General features: G+C 47.9%; 1 protein-coding gene across 1 annotated transcript; it reads right to left on the bottom strand.

Moving 5' to 3' along the window:
- Window positions 1-5,076: 5,076 nt before the first annotated feature.
- MYMX (myomixer, myoblast fusion factor) lies at window positions 5,077-5,423 on the bottom strand. Its single transcript, XM_023547066.2, has one exon. The coding sequence runs from the start codon at window positions 5,421-5,423 to the stop codon at window positions 5,169-5,171; it is 255 nt and encodes an 84-aa protein (XP_023402834.1). The 3' UTR covers window positions 5,077-5,168.
- Window positions 5,424-16,321: the final 10,898 nt, after the last annotated feature.

The following is a 16,321-nucleotide window of genomic DNA, read 5'->3' as shown; positions in this document are numbered from 1 at the left end:
CTGGCACAGGAGTGGGGTAGGGTGGGAAGGGCTGGCCCAGCTGCACTCCCCCACCCCATGCACCCACCCTGTTTGGGACTGTGGTTTGCCCCAGATTCTCCTCCCCTCCCTTCAGGCCCCAAGCATGCCTCACCACCTTATACACAGTTCCATTCCTCCCCAGGCCTGTGTCCTCTCAACTGTCACTAACTAACCATCTGTGTTTGCTGGAAGTGTGTTTGCTCAGCCCGATGTCTGTCGCCAGCAAATGTCTCACGACTGTCTATTGTGGGATTAACCAGTAAGCAGGGTATGCACGGGTTTACAGTAAGCAAAGTATGCACGGGCTTAATTGTGCTTACTAATCCGTAGTGCACAATTTCACCTGGGCTTCACGACCTTGATTCTCAGTTATGTTTGTCACTATATCTCCATGGCTTTGTGGCAGAGCTGGGACTAGGAATTGTCTGAGTGCAAAATTTGAGGTGCCAAAAATCTCAGTAATCAAGATAAATAATATTTTAATGCAATGTATTTTTTAAAAAGTTACTGCAACCAAAGACACAAGGAAAATATGAGCCCAAGAGAAAGAAAGGGCCACATAAACCAGAGACTCCATCAGCCTGAGACCGAAAGAACTAGAAGGTATCCGGCTACCACCAATGACTGCCCTGACAGGGAACACAACAGAGAATCCCTAGGAGCAGGAGAAAAGTGGGATGCAGACCTCAAATTCTAGTAAAAAGACCAGACTTAATAGTCTGACTGTAACTGGAGGGACCCCAGGGGTCATGGCCCCTGGACTCTCTGTTAGCCCAAAACTAAAACCATTCTTGAAGCCCACACTTCAGACAAAGATTAGACTGGAATATAAGACATAAAATGATACTGGTGGGGAGTGAGCTTCTTAGCTCAAGTAGACACATGAGACTATGTGGGCAGTTTCTGTCTGGAGGAGAGATGAGAAGGCAGAGGGGGACAGGAGCTGGTTGAAAAGACATGGGAAATACAGGGTGGAGAGGAGTATGCTGTCACATTGTAGGGACAGCAAGTAGGGTCATATAACAATATGTGTATAAGTTTTTGTATGAGAAGCTGACTGGAATTGGAAACTTTCACTTAAAGCACAATTAAAAAAAAAGTTACTGCAAAAAATCCATGATGAACAAAATATTTATGTTTTAAATAAAGACAGGTGTCAATCCTCTCTGCGTCAGACTTACCTCATTTCCCTCACCCTAGTCCTGGCCTGGGGGCCCTCGTGGTGCAATTGTAACCCATCAGTTGATTCACTGGAGAAAAGACCCGGCAATCTGCTCCCATTAAGATTTACAGCCTATGGCATTAATCCAAAAAACACAAAATAATAAATTTTGCAGAGGTTGCGGAGAGACTGGGACAATTTTATACTGCTGGTGGGAATGTAAAATAGTACAGCCACTTTGGAAATCAATTTGGCGCTTCCTTAAAAAGCTAGAAATAGCACTACCATAGGATCCAGCAATCCCACTCCTTGGAATGTATCCTAGAGAAATAAGAGCCTTTACATGAACAGATATATGCACACCCATGTTCATTGCAGCACTGCTGACAATAGCAAAAAGATGGAAGCAACCAAGGTGCCCATCAACAAATGAATGGATAAATAAATTATGGTATATTCACACAATGGAATACTACGCATAGATAAAGAACAATGATAAATCCTCTGTGAAACATTTCATAACATGGCGGAATCTGGAAGGCATTATGGTGAGTGAAATTAGTCAGCTGCAAAAGGACAAAAATTGTATAAGACCATTATTATAAAAACTTAAGAAATAGTTTAAACAGAGAAGAAAATATTCTTTGACGGTTACAAGAGTGGAGAGTGGGGAGGGTGGGAAGGAGGGGGTACTCACTAATTAGACAGTAGACAAGAACTATTTTAGGTGAAAGGAAAGACAACACACAATACAGGAGTGGTCAGCACAACAGTACTAAACCAAAAACAAAGAGTTTCCTGAACAAACCGAAGGCTTCAAAGGCTAGTGTAGCAGGGCCAGGGGTTTGGGGACCATGGTTTTGGGGACATCTAGGTCAATTGGCATAATAAAGTCTATTGAGAAAACATTCTGCATCCCACTTTGGAGAGTGGCGCCTGGGGTCTTAAACACTAGCAAGTGGCTGTCTAAGATGCAGCAATTGGTCTCAACCCACCTGGAGCAAAAGAAAATGAAGAACACCAAAGACACAAGGTAATTATGAGCCCAAGAGACAGAAAGGGCCACGTAAATCAGAGACTACATCAGCCTGAGACCAGAACAAGATGGTACCCGGCTACAGCTGATGGCTGGCCTGACAAGGAACATGATGGGGAATTCCAGATGGAGCAGGAAAGCAGTGGGATGCAGACCTCAAATTCTCATAAAAAGACCAGACTTAACGGTCTAACTGAGACTAGAAGGACCCTGGAGGTCATGGTCCCCAGACCTTCTGTTAGCCGAAGACTGGAACCATTCCCAAAACCAACTCTTCAGACAGGGATTGGATTGGGCTATAAGACGGAAAATGATACTGGTGAGGAGTGAGCTTCTTGGATCAAGTAGACACATGAGACTATGTGGGCAGCTCCTGTCTGGAGGGGAGATGAGAAGGCAGAGGGGGACAGAAGCTGGCTGAATGGATATGGATACGGGAATACAGGTGGAAAGGAGTGTGCTGTCTCATTAGGGGGAGAGCAACTAAGAGTATATAGCAAGGTGTATATAAATTTTTGTATGAGAGACTGATTGATTGTAAACTTTTGCTTAAAACACACCAAAAAAAAAAAAAAAAGATTTACAGCCTAGGAAACCCTATTGGTCAGCTCTACTCTGTCCTACGGGGTCACTACCAGTCAAAACTGACTCAGCAGCACACAACAATCCTAGCCTGGAGTCCCTGGGTGGCACAAACATGACAGTTTGAACCCACCCAGAGGTGCCTCAGAAGACAGGACTGATAATCTGCTCCAGAAAGGTCAAGGCCTTGAAAACCCTACGAAGCAGCTGTACTCTGCACAGAACGGATCGCCATGAGGTGGGATATACTCTCCCTGGCAACTAACAGCACGGTCCTGGCCCTTCCCGTGGGTGTGTACAGGAGGGTGGGTACAAGGTCAAGGTTCAGGAAGACTTAACCCTTTGTTCACTAGGTCTGATAGGCTCATTTCTCAAACCTCTGCCCCCAACCTGTGCATTGGTAAGGTCTCTAACCTTGTGGGCGTCTGTGTGTAGTTGGACGGAGGAAAAGCCGTCATTTAACTACAGCCTTCAAAGTCCCAGAAATGGATCTCCTCCAGAAACTGCAGGTTCCAACTCAACTGAGGATACCCCTACCCCAGCCTGTTTCCCCACCCGCACCTCTCTCCGGGGTCCCGCCGGGCCCGGGCCGCGTGAGAACCGCGCAGACCCCGCCCCACCCGCCCCTCCCCCACCCCGCCCACCCCAGCCCTCCGCGCACCTGCTGAGACCCCGCCGTGGGCGTCCGGAGTTGGGGGGCGGAAATTCCCGGGCTGGCGGGCCCCTGGCCCCCTCCTGGCCTCTCACCTCCGGCTTGGGGTCGTAGCCGTGGCGGGAGGACGCTGCCCGCGGCGGGCCTGACTGGTCGCCGCCGCCGGCGGGGCTGGCCCGAGCTCCGGTGGGTGGGAGAGCGGGCTGCAACGGGCGGTCCTGGAGCCCGGCCCGCGCCCTGCTGCCGGCTATGCGGGGCCCCGCGCCGACCGGGAGCCGCAGGCGCTTCTGGAGCCGGCAGGAAGGGAGGCGGGTAACAGTGGGAGGGGCCCGTCGGGCCGGGCCACGCGGCGCCGGGGGAGGCAACTTTGAGGGCCGGTGACCCGAAGGACACAGAGTTTAGGGACTCAGAAGTTCGGACCTCCTTTTCCCCTGCTCCCGCCCCCAAGGCCGCCCTCTGGAGAGAAGGGAGCACGTGCACTGGCTCCTGGGGAACCCTGGAAGGGGCGACCGCAGGGGCCTGGCCGAAATCCTCGCAGGGCTCTGGTCTCATTTCTTCCCCCGACTTCACTTTTGACGGGTGTAGGGACGGCATGAGAATCCCCAAGGGGGCCAGCTTTCCTTACTATCCCCCTGGAATCTAGAGTCCAAGACTCTCTGGGAGGCAGGATTTTTACCTGGGAACAATAAGCAAATTATCCGGAGGCTGGGATGCAAATGTCTGACAACTCTTATTTAACCCCCAGGGGCCTCCGGTTGTGGAGGCAGAAATGATGCGGTGAATTTGTCAGGTAACATAACTTCCCTCAGATCTCTGTGCCAGAATGCCCCTCAGGGGCGTGCATTTCCGAATGCCCCCCCCCCCCCCCCCGTGGCTGGCCACAGGATTCCTTGGCAAATAAATCTTCCTCTTCCCATCACCAACGCCCCCTGAGAAGAATCCCCAGGCTCTCTCAGGGACGCCTTCCTCCCTACCCTGAACTGGCCACCCAACCTTCCTCTAAGAGAGACCTAAGCCATGACTGGGTCCCAAGGTGACATTCTGACTGAAGTTAGACACAAAAAACTTCCAAGCAGTGAGGACTGAGAAGACAGTGGGGTAGATAGCAAAGGGAAGCCTTGCATCTCCTCCGCACCCCCGGCTGCCTGGCTCGGGTAGGCTGTCTTGCAGTGCAGAAGTATGGGTGATAAGACTTCGAAGCCATACCAAGAATTCAAATCAACAAATATTTATTGAGCGCTTGTTGCATGCAAGGCTTTTGGGCAGGCCTGCCTCCCTAAGGGACCCAAGGTCTTAATATCTTAAAGTAGGCTTGAGTTTGGAAGGCAGACAGGCTGGAGTCTAATCTTGCCTCTCAGCTAAATTGCCAGTTGTCCCTGGAGTAAGCATTGTCCCACACTGGACTTTAATGTCCCCATCTGCGGGGGGAAAGTCAGTTCCTCTCCCTGCTGAGGCCAGAGGTGGTCAGAAGATTCTTTGGAGGAACTGCAGAGCTGAAGCCAATGATCAGTTTTCTGCTAGACAAGAGGCATCCTTCTAGAAGCATTTCTGCTGGGGCAGTAGGGAGAAGGGGGAGGGGCCAGCATCCTGGTGGGGGGGGCCCTCTCATGCTCAGCATCCCATTGTGTCTCTTGAGGGTCAGTGACAGTGCCAGGACTGTCCTACTCCAAAACAAAGCATTTCGATGGATACATCTGCCTCCAGGACTTGTGGCCTCACTTTTGGGGGGCTAGCCTCCCTCTCCTCTCTGAGAGGGCCTCTCTGGAGGCCTCACCAGCGTCCGGCGGGTGTTGCTGGCTGAGGACAAAGAGCAGACATCCCAAGAGAGCCTGTCGCATGTCCTGGGAGCCCAGGCGGCGAGCAAGTCGGCGCAGGAGGGGCAGGAGGTGCTGGCGGGCCAGGCGGGCAGCAGGCAGCAGCAGGCGGGACAGCAGCGCGCGCAGCAGCAGCGAGAGCAGCGGGACGGGCATGGCCAGGTCAGCGGCTGCGAAGGCAACCCAGGCTGTAAGCTTGCACCTTTTCTTCTCCCTCCTCACCTGGCAAAGACAGGAGGTAGGCAGGATCTACTTTCTCCCATAGACAGGAGGTAGGCAGGATCCCCAGACCACAGTTCATGAGCGAGTCACTTTTACTTTCTGGAAGCCCTTTCTCTTGGCAAGGTAGCTGTCAGGAGGGTTCTCAACATTGCCCAGATGGGGAGACCAAACCAAGGGAACAGTTACGCTGGAGCTAGGACCTGCAGTTTGCCATTCCCAGCCTTCAGGGGCCCCTACCATTCCCTAAACTCTCCCCTCCTCTAGTCATTCCCTCAAGCACACTCTTTGTCCCCCTGGGGTTCCCTAACCTTTTCCCCACAATCCAGTAGGAGCTCTTCCTTCCCCAGCCAATTCTAATTTTTTTGAGGGCCCTTGATCCACCCAGTGCTATGGCTGCTAACCAAAAGGTTGACAGTTCAAATCTGCCAGGCGCTTCTTAGAAACTCTATGAAGCAGTTCTACTCTGTCCTGTAGGGTCGCTATGAGTCAGAATCGACTCCGCAGCAGTGGGTTTTGGGTTTGATCCACCCTATGAGTTGGAATCCGACTCCAAGGCTACGGGTTTGTTTTTGGTTTGATCCACCCAAACCTGACAGCCTCCCTCCCCTTCCCTACCCTCTGATCAGGGGAGCTCTCACCGGTCAGAACTGCAGCTCAAAATCAATCTCTGGCTGGATTTGCCTGCAGAGGGGACAGCCTCACTACATGCAACACAGGGCTGCTCTTCCCGGCTCAGCCCCACCCATGACAGCTTGCCTGGGTTGGAGGAGCCATGGAGAAGAGGCAGCTGTGTTCTGGCACCTGGTATCTTGAGGGGAGAGGGCAGCTGCCCTGGGCCCCTCTTCTATTCTGGGAGGAGGGGAGCAAACCAAAAAACCAAACCCAGTGCCACGGAGTCAATTCCTACTCATAGCGAGGAGGGGAGAGGAGGGAATATACGCAGGAATTTCTATTGCAGGGTAGGAACTGACAGTAGTTCCTAATTGTGTAACCTTGGGCCCTGACCCCCTCCTCTATTACTTCAAGACCTCGTCTGAGGTAGAGTAAGTGGAATGAGACAATGTACGAGACACACAGGAACCTCAGAAACAGTAAGCCTGCAACCCATATACACATCTCAACATTAGGCATGTCCAGAGTGGAGAATGCCCAGAGGACCCGGGCAGCCACATGTGGGTCCTCTCCTGGGGTTAAGAGAGTGGAAGCACAGCCCCTGTTATAGCTGGGCACAGGTAGGCATAGCTGGGCAGCACTCCCACTCAGGGACAGTACGAGGAATGCCCACTTCGGGACTCTCATCTCCACCCATTTTTTTTTTTTTCCAGATTAAATGAGGTATAAAGTCAGTCTGAGTTTTTTAATCAAAAGACCTCATTCTCTTTTTCATAAAATGGGTATAATTCTTGCCTTGCTGGGCTCAGATGAGATAATGGTCATGAAAGTGTTTTGTAAACTCCAAAGCCTTGGAAATATGATAATTTATCAACATCCCCGTACCAGCCACCAAAAGCATCATCATCGTCTCCATTACCATCAAAGATCTTGAAGAAAGAAAACTTACAAGGCCAAAAAGGCAGGCCTGTCCCAGTTCTACTTGGGGGAAACAAAGTAGAGGAGCTGGAAAGTAGATTTATAGGCACATTTTTCCTCTTTCTAGTTGCTTCCTTAGGAGACGTGTGGTGCAGTGAATTACTTAATATGGCTCTTCTAGCCATATTAAGTAATTCACTGCACCTTTTTTTTTTTTTAGCCATAGCCTTTGTGACTCCCATACAATGATTGGGTGGGACTATGCAAATAAGGTGCTTGTGGCCCACCAACGAGATTGGACAGCTTGCTGCTAATGCAAATAAGATGCGTGGAACCCATATTGGGGAGGGGACCACGCAAATAAGGTGTCTGGAACCCAAGCGAGGGGATTGGTTAGTTTTGCAATCTGCTAGGCTTAAAAGAGAACCAATCCCAGAGCAGGGGGTGGGGGAAACCTCACTACCACCAAGAAGAAGAGATTTTTGTTTTCTTTATATTGAGGTGTAATCCATACTGAAGGCTGTAGTCTTTGATCTTCATTAGTAAGTGCTTCAAGTCCTCTTCACTTTCAGCAAGCAAGGTTGTGTCATTTGCATATTGCAGGTTATTAATGAGTCTTCCTTCAATCCTGACACTGTGTTCTTCTTCATATAGTCCGGTTTCTCCGAGTATTTGCTCAGCATTACAGATTGGATAAATATGGTGAAAGGATAGAACCCTGAAGCACACCTTTTCTGTCTAGTTACTCAAGCCAAAATTTTGGGAGTTATCCTCAGTTCCCTCTTCTGCCACAGTCTACCGCCTACATAAGTAAATCCTGATGACTCAGCTTTTAAAAACATTCAGAATCTCACCACTTCACACCAACGCTACCGTTACTACCCTCACATGAGCATTCATCATCTCTTGCCTGAAGTATTATTTAAAAAAGAAAAAAAATTGCCATTCAGTCGATTCTGACTCACAGCAACTCTATTGGACAGAGTAGAACTGCTGTGTAGGGTTCCCAAGGAGCAGGTGGTGAATTTGAACTGCCGACCTTTTGGTTAGCAGTCATAGCTCTTAACTACTCTGCCACCAGGGCCCCTGAAGTGTTATAGCATCCCTTTTTCTCTTTTCCACACAGTAGCCAGAGTGATCCTTGCAAAACATGGATCAGATTCTGTCTATTTTCTGCTCAAACCGTCTAAAGGTTCTTGTTTCATTCAGAGTTAAAGCCAAAGACCTTGCTGTAATGTACAGGGCCCTGGGTAACCTGGCCCCTTGATTTTCTGACTCAACCTCTAGTCCTTTCCTCTTTCACTCTGCTTCGGCCACACTGGCCTGTTTGCTATTCCTTGATTGTACCAGACAAATTTCTGCCTCAGGGCCTTCGCACCTGCTATGGGTTCTGCCTGCAACACTCCTCCCTCCCTGAGGTACCCATAAGGCTCCATTTCTCACCTACTCAAGTCGTCTTTGAACAAATGTTACCCAATCATCCTATTTAAAAGTATATCCCCTTCACCCTCTCCTTTTGCCCACTCTCCATCCCCCTTCTCTGTTTTAGTTGTCTCCACTGCAAATCATCATCTGATATGTTATTTGTTTTACCTCCTTGTTTACTACCTGCCTCCCCCACTAGAATGTAAGCTACATCAGAGTGGGGACTTGAGTCTGTTTGTCTGCCGCTGTGTCTCCAATAAAGGAGCTCTGGTGGTGCAGCAGTTAAGCTTTCAGCTGCTAACCGAAAGCTGCGTGGTTTGAAGCCATCAACTGCTCCACGGGACAAAGATGTGGCAATCTGCTTCTGTAAAGATTACAGCCTCGGAACCCCCCTGGGACAGCTCTACCTTGTCCTGTAGGGTCACTACGAGTCAGAATCAACTCAACTGCCACTGGTTTGGTTTTTAGTGTCCCCAGTGCTTGCTTGGCAATAAACATTTGCTGTAAGAAGGCATAAATGGAGCGTCTGTGGCGCGATCCAAACCTGGGCCTGTTTGTCCCCAGAGCCTGTGCTGGACTCTGCTGCTCACTGAGCCCCAGATTGCCATTGATCCAAAAAAACTCAGGAAGTGTGTGAGAACCCTGCTGCTCGGGCCGCAGACAGCCCTGAGAAAGAAGCTTGGAGGGGAGAACTGACCACACTGCACTGGCAAAGAAACCCAGCCAAAATGGAGAAGGGTCAGGTCCAGAGGGAACCGCAGAGGGCCCCAAACAAGCTCTGGTCCAATCTGTGCTTGCTGTTGCTGAGACCTTGGGTAAGTCACACCCCGCTCCTTAGAACCTCAGTTCCACAGCTATGGAAGTAAAGGAAACAGGATGTTGGCTCTGGTAACAATGGGGACCCTGGAGCAGGGACGTGGGGGAGGGGCAGAAGCTGGGTCTGAGGAACCTGTCCAGTCTCAGCCTCCTCTCTTCCTCCCCTACCGTCTCCTGAGATTAACTCTCCTCTCCACCCCCACCTCAGAGTAACCTGCCCCACCCCTCGGCCTGCCCCACCCCTCGGCCTGCCCCAGACATTCTTCTCTGAGGAAAACCTAGGGCTTTGCTAGTGATGTCCTGGGCTTTTCCAGGAAAGATTACCAGAGCTGCCACTGAGCAGTTCCTTCTAGATTCTGGTTTAGCCTTGGGTAATGGGTTTTTCTTGCACCATGCAGACCTCTGCCTTCCACCTCCTGACTGGCCAAGGGAGGGGCCAGGCCATTTTGAGGAAACTGGACAAACCTCCAGTTTCCTCAGTGTCTATTTAAAAAAAAAAAAAGCCATCTGGGTTTCAACTTGTGAAGTTAAGGACTGTGGATTGGACAGAAAGTGGCCCTTGGTGCCCTCCTCCCTGCCCACTCCCCAGGCCCTCAGGCCCATCCATATGCATTCTGAGGACTCCCACCACCCCCATACACAGGCATCAGTTACTTAGGCCAGAAACGTTAATAATAAACATTGAATACCTTCCATATGCCAGGCCTGTTCAAGGCGTTGCAGACACAGTGATGAACAGACACACCAAGAGTGGACTCATGGCCTGCTTTTGTAGAGCAGGGGTGACAAACATGCAGAGAGGTAAACCAAGGGTGCGGTGGTTAAGAGCTGTAAAGGCGCTACTGGGTTCTTGCCAGACAGGGAAGCCTGTCTCCTCCCAAGCGCCCCAAGGCACTCTACAAGGTGACCTCTGCCTCTGCTGCTACCTGTATAGGTGGTTCCAAGGACTTCCGCATGAGTCACTCAGAAGTGGACTCACATGCTGGCTCTATGACCCTCTCTCAGGGCCATGCTGGAAGGCCAAGCCGGCTGTACACTGCACAGCTGACGGTGATATCCACGCAGAGCACAATTTGCGTGGCATTTTCTGGATTTGTGCTGTGTGTTGGCCTTCCTCTCTAAAATGTGAATTACAGGAATACCTACTTCTGGCAGGATTAAGAGATGAGGGAGAAGACCAGGCCCAGAGCTTGGCTCTTAGAACAATAAGCATTAGTTTCCTTCCTTTCATCTTTTTTTGGGTTTTATTTCCTTAACGCTTGCACCACCAGGGAAATAAAAAGCTCAGCAGTTTGAATTCTCCAGCGGCCCTCCAGGAGAAAAGACCTGGCAATCTGTTCCTGTGAAGATTACAGCCTAGGAAACCCTGTGGGGCAGTTCTACTCTGTCCTACAGGGTTGCTCTGAGTGGAAATCGACTCACCGGCACACGACAACAATAATGCTGTATGTAGAGGGCATTGGTGGTTCACTGGTGGAATTCTCACCTTCCATTCAGGACACTCAGGTTCAATTCCCAGCCAACGGAATGGGAACCACCACCCATGTACACCACTCGTGTACAACCACCATCCATCTGTCAGTGGAGGCTTGCGTGTTGCTATGATGCTGAATACGAGTCAGTGGAGCTTCTAGAGTAAGATGGGCTAAGAAAGGTCTGGCAATATACTTCCGGAAATCAGTCAATGAAAACCCTATGAAACACTGGGCTCGCTGTGAGTCAGAACTGACTTGATGGCAGTTAACAACAATGCCCTATGTGTGAGGTGGCTCCTGGAAGGCCTGATGTGAGGCACCTGTAGACCATGAGCAGTCACTTAGAGGGACACGGGGGCTCAGTCAGTGCTTGTTGAATTGGTGGAGATCTGGGTGCTGGAGAGGCCCTGGCCCTGGCTCTGTTATGTGTCACTCTACTGCTGTTCCCCTGGACATTAGCGGTGGCCTGAAGCCTTTCCCAGTTGTGGAAGGTTGAGAACCAGGCTGACCTCCAAACAAGGAGTTCTGAGAGGGAGACCCCATCAGGGGCAGGGAGCACCTAGGGGCACGGTAGCCCAGGAGCAAGTGGGGAGGCTGTGTCAAGAGCATGAGTAGGTCAGGTATAGAGCCACAGCCCTGGAACTGTCTACCTAAGGGGGGCTGTTGCGAGGCCTTGAGACCTGAATATGGTGACAACTGAGAAAACACTATATGATCTATAGCCCCTCCAGGGTAATGGATCATGCACTTTGGAGGAATGCTACCCTTACCCATGCCCACTATTCTTCTGCCCACCAGTTCCAATGAATGATAGTCCTGTGAACAGGCAGTTGGACAACAGGACCCACACTGGACTTGCTTGTAACACATGAATAGAATCAGTCAGGGTGTCAAATGTTGACTGAAAGAGTACCTGGATCTGACAGGTGGGACCCCACCCTACCCAGGAACAGTTGCTCTGGCTAGGGAGGAGGAGGGCCAGGAGAGGGGCAGTCTGGCCTGTATAAAATGCAGCCCATTGTCCCCACTAAAACAGCTGTCACTCTCCCCAGACTCCGCTGACAGGACCCTGGGGGAAGGTAGGAACCCTACCCACTCTGGCAATGCCTCAGCACAGCAGTCAGCTGTCGGGGAAGGACAGCTGCTTCCCAGGACAGTGGTGGGGGGTGGGGGGTTTGGTGGTGGTGGTGGTAAGCTAAGGAAGGCCCTGGAGTAGGGGAGAAGGAAGGATATGCTGAGCATATTCCACGTAGGCAGGAAAAGCAGCAAAACCCATCACGCCTAAGGAATAAATGTAACAAAGACTGGGGAAGATCCCAATGGAGCAAACACATTTTTTACAAAAAAGAAGACCTTTAATATATGGACAGATGTGCCAAAGTAATGGTCAGAAAAGTACCATGTTGTAGGTGTTGTTGGTAGTCGCCACTGAGTTGGCTCTGGCTCATGGAGACCTTATGCATAACAAAAAGAAAGCTTTTTGATATGCTTGAGTCCATTTTTGTGGTTATTACCATGTCATAAATGTTCATTCTGTCCAAATTAATCTAGAATTTTAATGCAATTACAACTAAGAACTCGACAGCGTTTTGTTTTGTTTTCTGGAATGTGACGAGCTGACCATAAAATTTCTATGGAAGAAAAAATGACCGAGAATTACCAAGTCAATACTGAAGTAGAAAAAGAAGAAAGGGCTGCCCCTATAGATACTAATCCGGTAATACGGGAATTAAAACAGTGTGGCAAGATGCAAGAATAAACACAGTGACCGGAGAACAGAATAGAGAGCTTAGAAACAGACCCAAGAATATATGAGACAGAGGGGGACATTGCTTGTGGAGAAGGGACATACAGGATGAGATATGGGGCTGGGACAGTCATCCATCCACCCACAAGGGAAAAGGAAACATTTGATCCCCCACACACCAACTATAAAATAAATTTCAGGGGCACTGGAGATATGTGAGAAGTAAAATTGTAAAATAAAGGAACTGATCTTCAGGAATTTGGAATAGTAGAAAATTACTTGATTTTTTTTACAAACTTTTTGTTATGATAATTTAAAAATTACACAAAAATGTAATAGTATAGTGAACTCCTATGTGCCCATCACCTAGCTTTAATAACAGTTTGAAAACCTTTGGTTAACAAAAGATACCATAAACAAAGTGATAAAACAACCCCCTACAGACTGGGAGAGGAAATGTGAAAAGGGATATGAGGAGGTCACTTCAGAAGAGGAAACATGAGTGGCCCACAAATGTGAAAAGGTACTCAACCATACCAGTAAATGGGGGAAATGCAAAAATCTACCATTTCACACCTCTGACGAGTGGGGGGTATTGGTTGTTGTTGTTGTTAGATGCCATTGAGTCATTTTTGACTCATAGTCCCATATGGTTTTCTAGTCTGTAATCTTTATGGAAACAGATCTCCAGGTCTTTCTCCTGCTGAGCCCACTGGGTGGGTTTGAACAGCCAATCTCTTGGTTAGCAGCCAAGTTATTAACAGTTTGCACCACCAGGGTTCCTTATTACTGGAAGGACAGTTAATTGGCATGATCATTTTGGAGGGTAATTTGGCAATATTTCCCTGGAGCCCAGCAATTCTACTTCAAAGTGTGACTGTAGACAAACTCACAGGTGTGCACAAGGAGACATGTGCATGTTGTCCATTTATGTTTTATGTGATAACAGAAAAACTGGAAACAACCTAAATGTCCATTGACAAATTGAAAATGAAACTTAGTTTGTTTATGAAATGGGATGCTATATAAATTGAATGCACCAACTCTCATGTATCAACAGGGACAAATGTCAAAAACATGAATGGTCTACTGAGGGACCTGTTTACTGGGCTGAGGGTTGGGGCCATGGTCTCAGGGGACATCTAGCTCAATTGGCATAACACAGTTTATAAATAAAATGTTCTATATATTTTTTTTATGTGTTACATTGGTGAGTAATGTCCAGAGTCTTAAAAGCTTGTGAGCAGCCGTCTAAGATATGTCTACTGGTCCCATACTGGCTGCAGCAAGGGAGAATGAAAAAAACCAAAGACATAAAGGAAATATTAGTCCAAAGGATTAATGGACCACAACTACCACAGCCTCCACCAGACTGAGTCTAGCACAACTAGATGGTGTCCTGCTACCACCACCGACTGCTCTGACAGGTATCACAATAGAGGGTCTCAGTCAGAGCTGGAGAAAAATGTAGAACAAATTCACAAAAAAAAGACCAGACTTACTGGTCTAACAGAGACTGGAGAAACCCTGAGAGTGTGGCCCCCGGACACCCTTTTAACTCAGTACCTAAGTCACTCCTGAGGTTTACACTTCAGCTAAAGATTAGACAGGCCTATAAAACCGAAAATAACACACATAGTTCAACTATGTATAAGAGACTAGATGGGCATACTAGCCCCCAAATAAAGACAAGAGGGTAAGAAGGGACAGGAAACAAGAAATGGAAATGAGGAACCCTAGGTCGAGAAGGGGAGAGTGTTGATACATTGCGGGATTGGCTACCAATGTCACAAAATAATTTGTGTATTAATTGTTTAATGAGAAACTAATTTGCTCTGTAAACTTTCACCTAAAGCACAATTAAAATAAAACAACAACAACAAAAAAAAACCATGACGCTGACCTCCCAACAAAGAAAAGTCCTAGACCAGATGGCTTCACTGGGGAATTTTACAAAACATTTATAGAAGAAGGAATTCCAATCCTTAAACTTTTCCATAAAGTAGAAGAGGAGGGAATGCTTCCAAACTCAGTCAATGAGGCTGGTATTACCCTGATCCCAAAGCCGGCCAAAGACATCATAAGAAAACAAAGCTGTAGACAAATACCCCGTATGAATATATGTCTTAGTTAGTGCTGCTATAACACATATATCCCATGTGGGTGGATTTAAGGAACAGAAAAGATGCCCAAAGTCATTAGGGAAATGCAAATCAAAACCACAATGAGACACCTCTTCACCCCACTAGGATGGCTATTGTGACCCCAATACCCCACAGCATGTTTTCTCCTTTTTCAAAATGGCCAACTGAGAGCCTAACATAACTAATTTTTTTCTATTTTCTTCTTAAAAAAAAAAAAAAATTTCTTCTTAGGCCATGATAAATCTATAAGTTGCTCTTCCTCTGCCTGCCTCCTTCACATACCTCTGTTAATGACTTTGTTTTGACCAAATGTTAACGACTTTGTTCTTTGTTTTAAACTGATGCAAATAACCTTTTGTTCTGTCCAGACTACTTGTGGCCTACAACCCCCACAGGAAAACCAGAGCCCAGGTAGCTGATATGTATATCTTTAGCCTAATGTCTGGCAGGGAACTACAAAGACACTTGTAACCCTTGTAAGATTCTATATAAGCACGAATGTAAAACTGCTCTTTGGGACTCTTTGGGCCTGTGTTGCTGCTGGGGTCCCCGGTGACATATGCATCTCCTTAATAAACTTTCTCACTCTTTCTAACTTGGAGTATGTTTCATTGGCTCAACTGCTCCAGGGCACGGGGACCCTAATCAGGTAACACTATGATAAAACAACCAAAGGAAAAATGGAAAACAACAGTTGTTGGCAAGGATGTGAAGAAATTGGAATCCTCATCTTTTGCTGGTAGAAATGTAGCTACTATGAGAACCAGTTTGGCAGTTTCTCAAAAATTTAAACATAGAATTACCATAAACCAAAAAAAGCAAACCCATTGCTGCCAAGTCGATTCTGATTCATAGCGACCCTATAGGACAGAGTAGAACTGCCCCCTAGAGTTTCCGAAGAGCTGCTGGTGGATTCGAACTGTTCACCTTTTGGGTAGCAGCCTGAGCTCTTAACCACTGTGCCACCAGGGCTCCTAGAATTACCATATGATGCCGCAATTCAACTCCTAGGTATATAACCAAAAGACATGAAAGCAGGAACTCAGACAGACACTTGTACACCAGTGTTCATTGCAGCACTATTTATAATAGCCAAAAGGTGGAAATGACCTAAATGTTCATCAAGAGATGAATGAATAAAAATGTGGTACATTCATACAATGGAATGTTACTCAGCAAAAAAGAGAAAGTCCTGATACATGTTACGACATGGACAAACCTTGAAAACATTGTGCTGAATGAAATAAGTTAGTCACAAAAGTCCAAATATTATATGATCCCACTTATATGAAAAACCTAGAGTAGAAAAAGGTATAGAGACTAAAGTTCATTCTTGAACTTCACCAGGGACGGGAGGTGGAATAAGGGGCCATTGCTCAGGGGCCACTGAGTTTCTGTTAAGGATTATAGAAAAATTTGGAAATGGATAGTGATGGTGGTTGCTGTGGTAGAGTGAATTATTTAATATGGCCCTTCTAGCCACAGTCTTTGTAACTCCCACCAAATGACTGGGTGGGACTTTGCAAATGAGGTGCTTGTGGTCCACCAAGGGGCTTGGATAGCTTGTTAATAATGTAAATAAAGTGCATGGTGCCCTCGTGGGGGTGGGCCCATGCAAATATGGTATATGAAACCCTTACAAGGGGACTGGTCAGTTTTACCATCCTGCTAAGGTTTAAAAGAGCAGTCAACCCC

This window comes from Loxodonta africana, chromosome 1 (genome assembly GCF_030014295.1).
Source record: "Loxodonta africana isolate mLoxAfr1 chromosome 1, mLoxAfr1.hap2, whole genome shotgun sequence".
NCBI classification, from domain to species: domain Eukaryota; kingdom Metazoa; phylum Chordata; class Mammalia; order Proboscidea; family Elephantidae; genus Loxodonta; species Loxodonta africana.
Note: the sequence above shows the minus strand (reverse complement) of the source record. Positions and strands in the feature narration are given on the sequence as shown.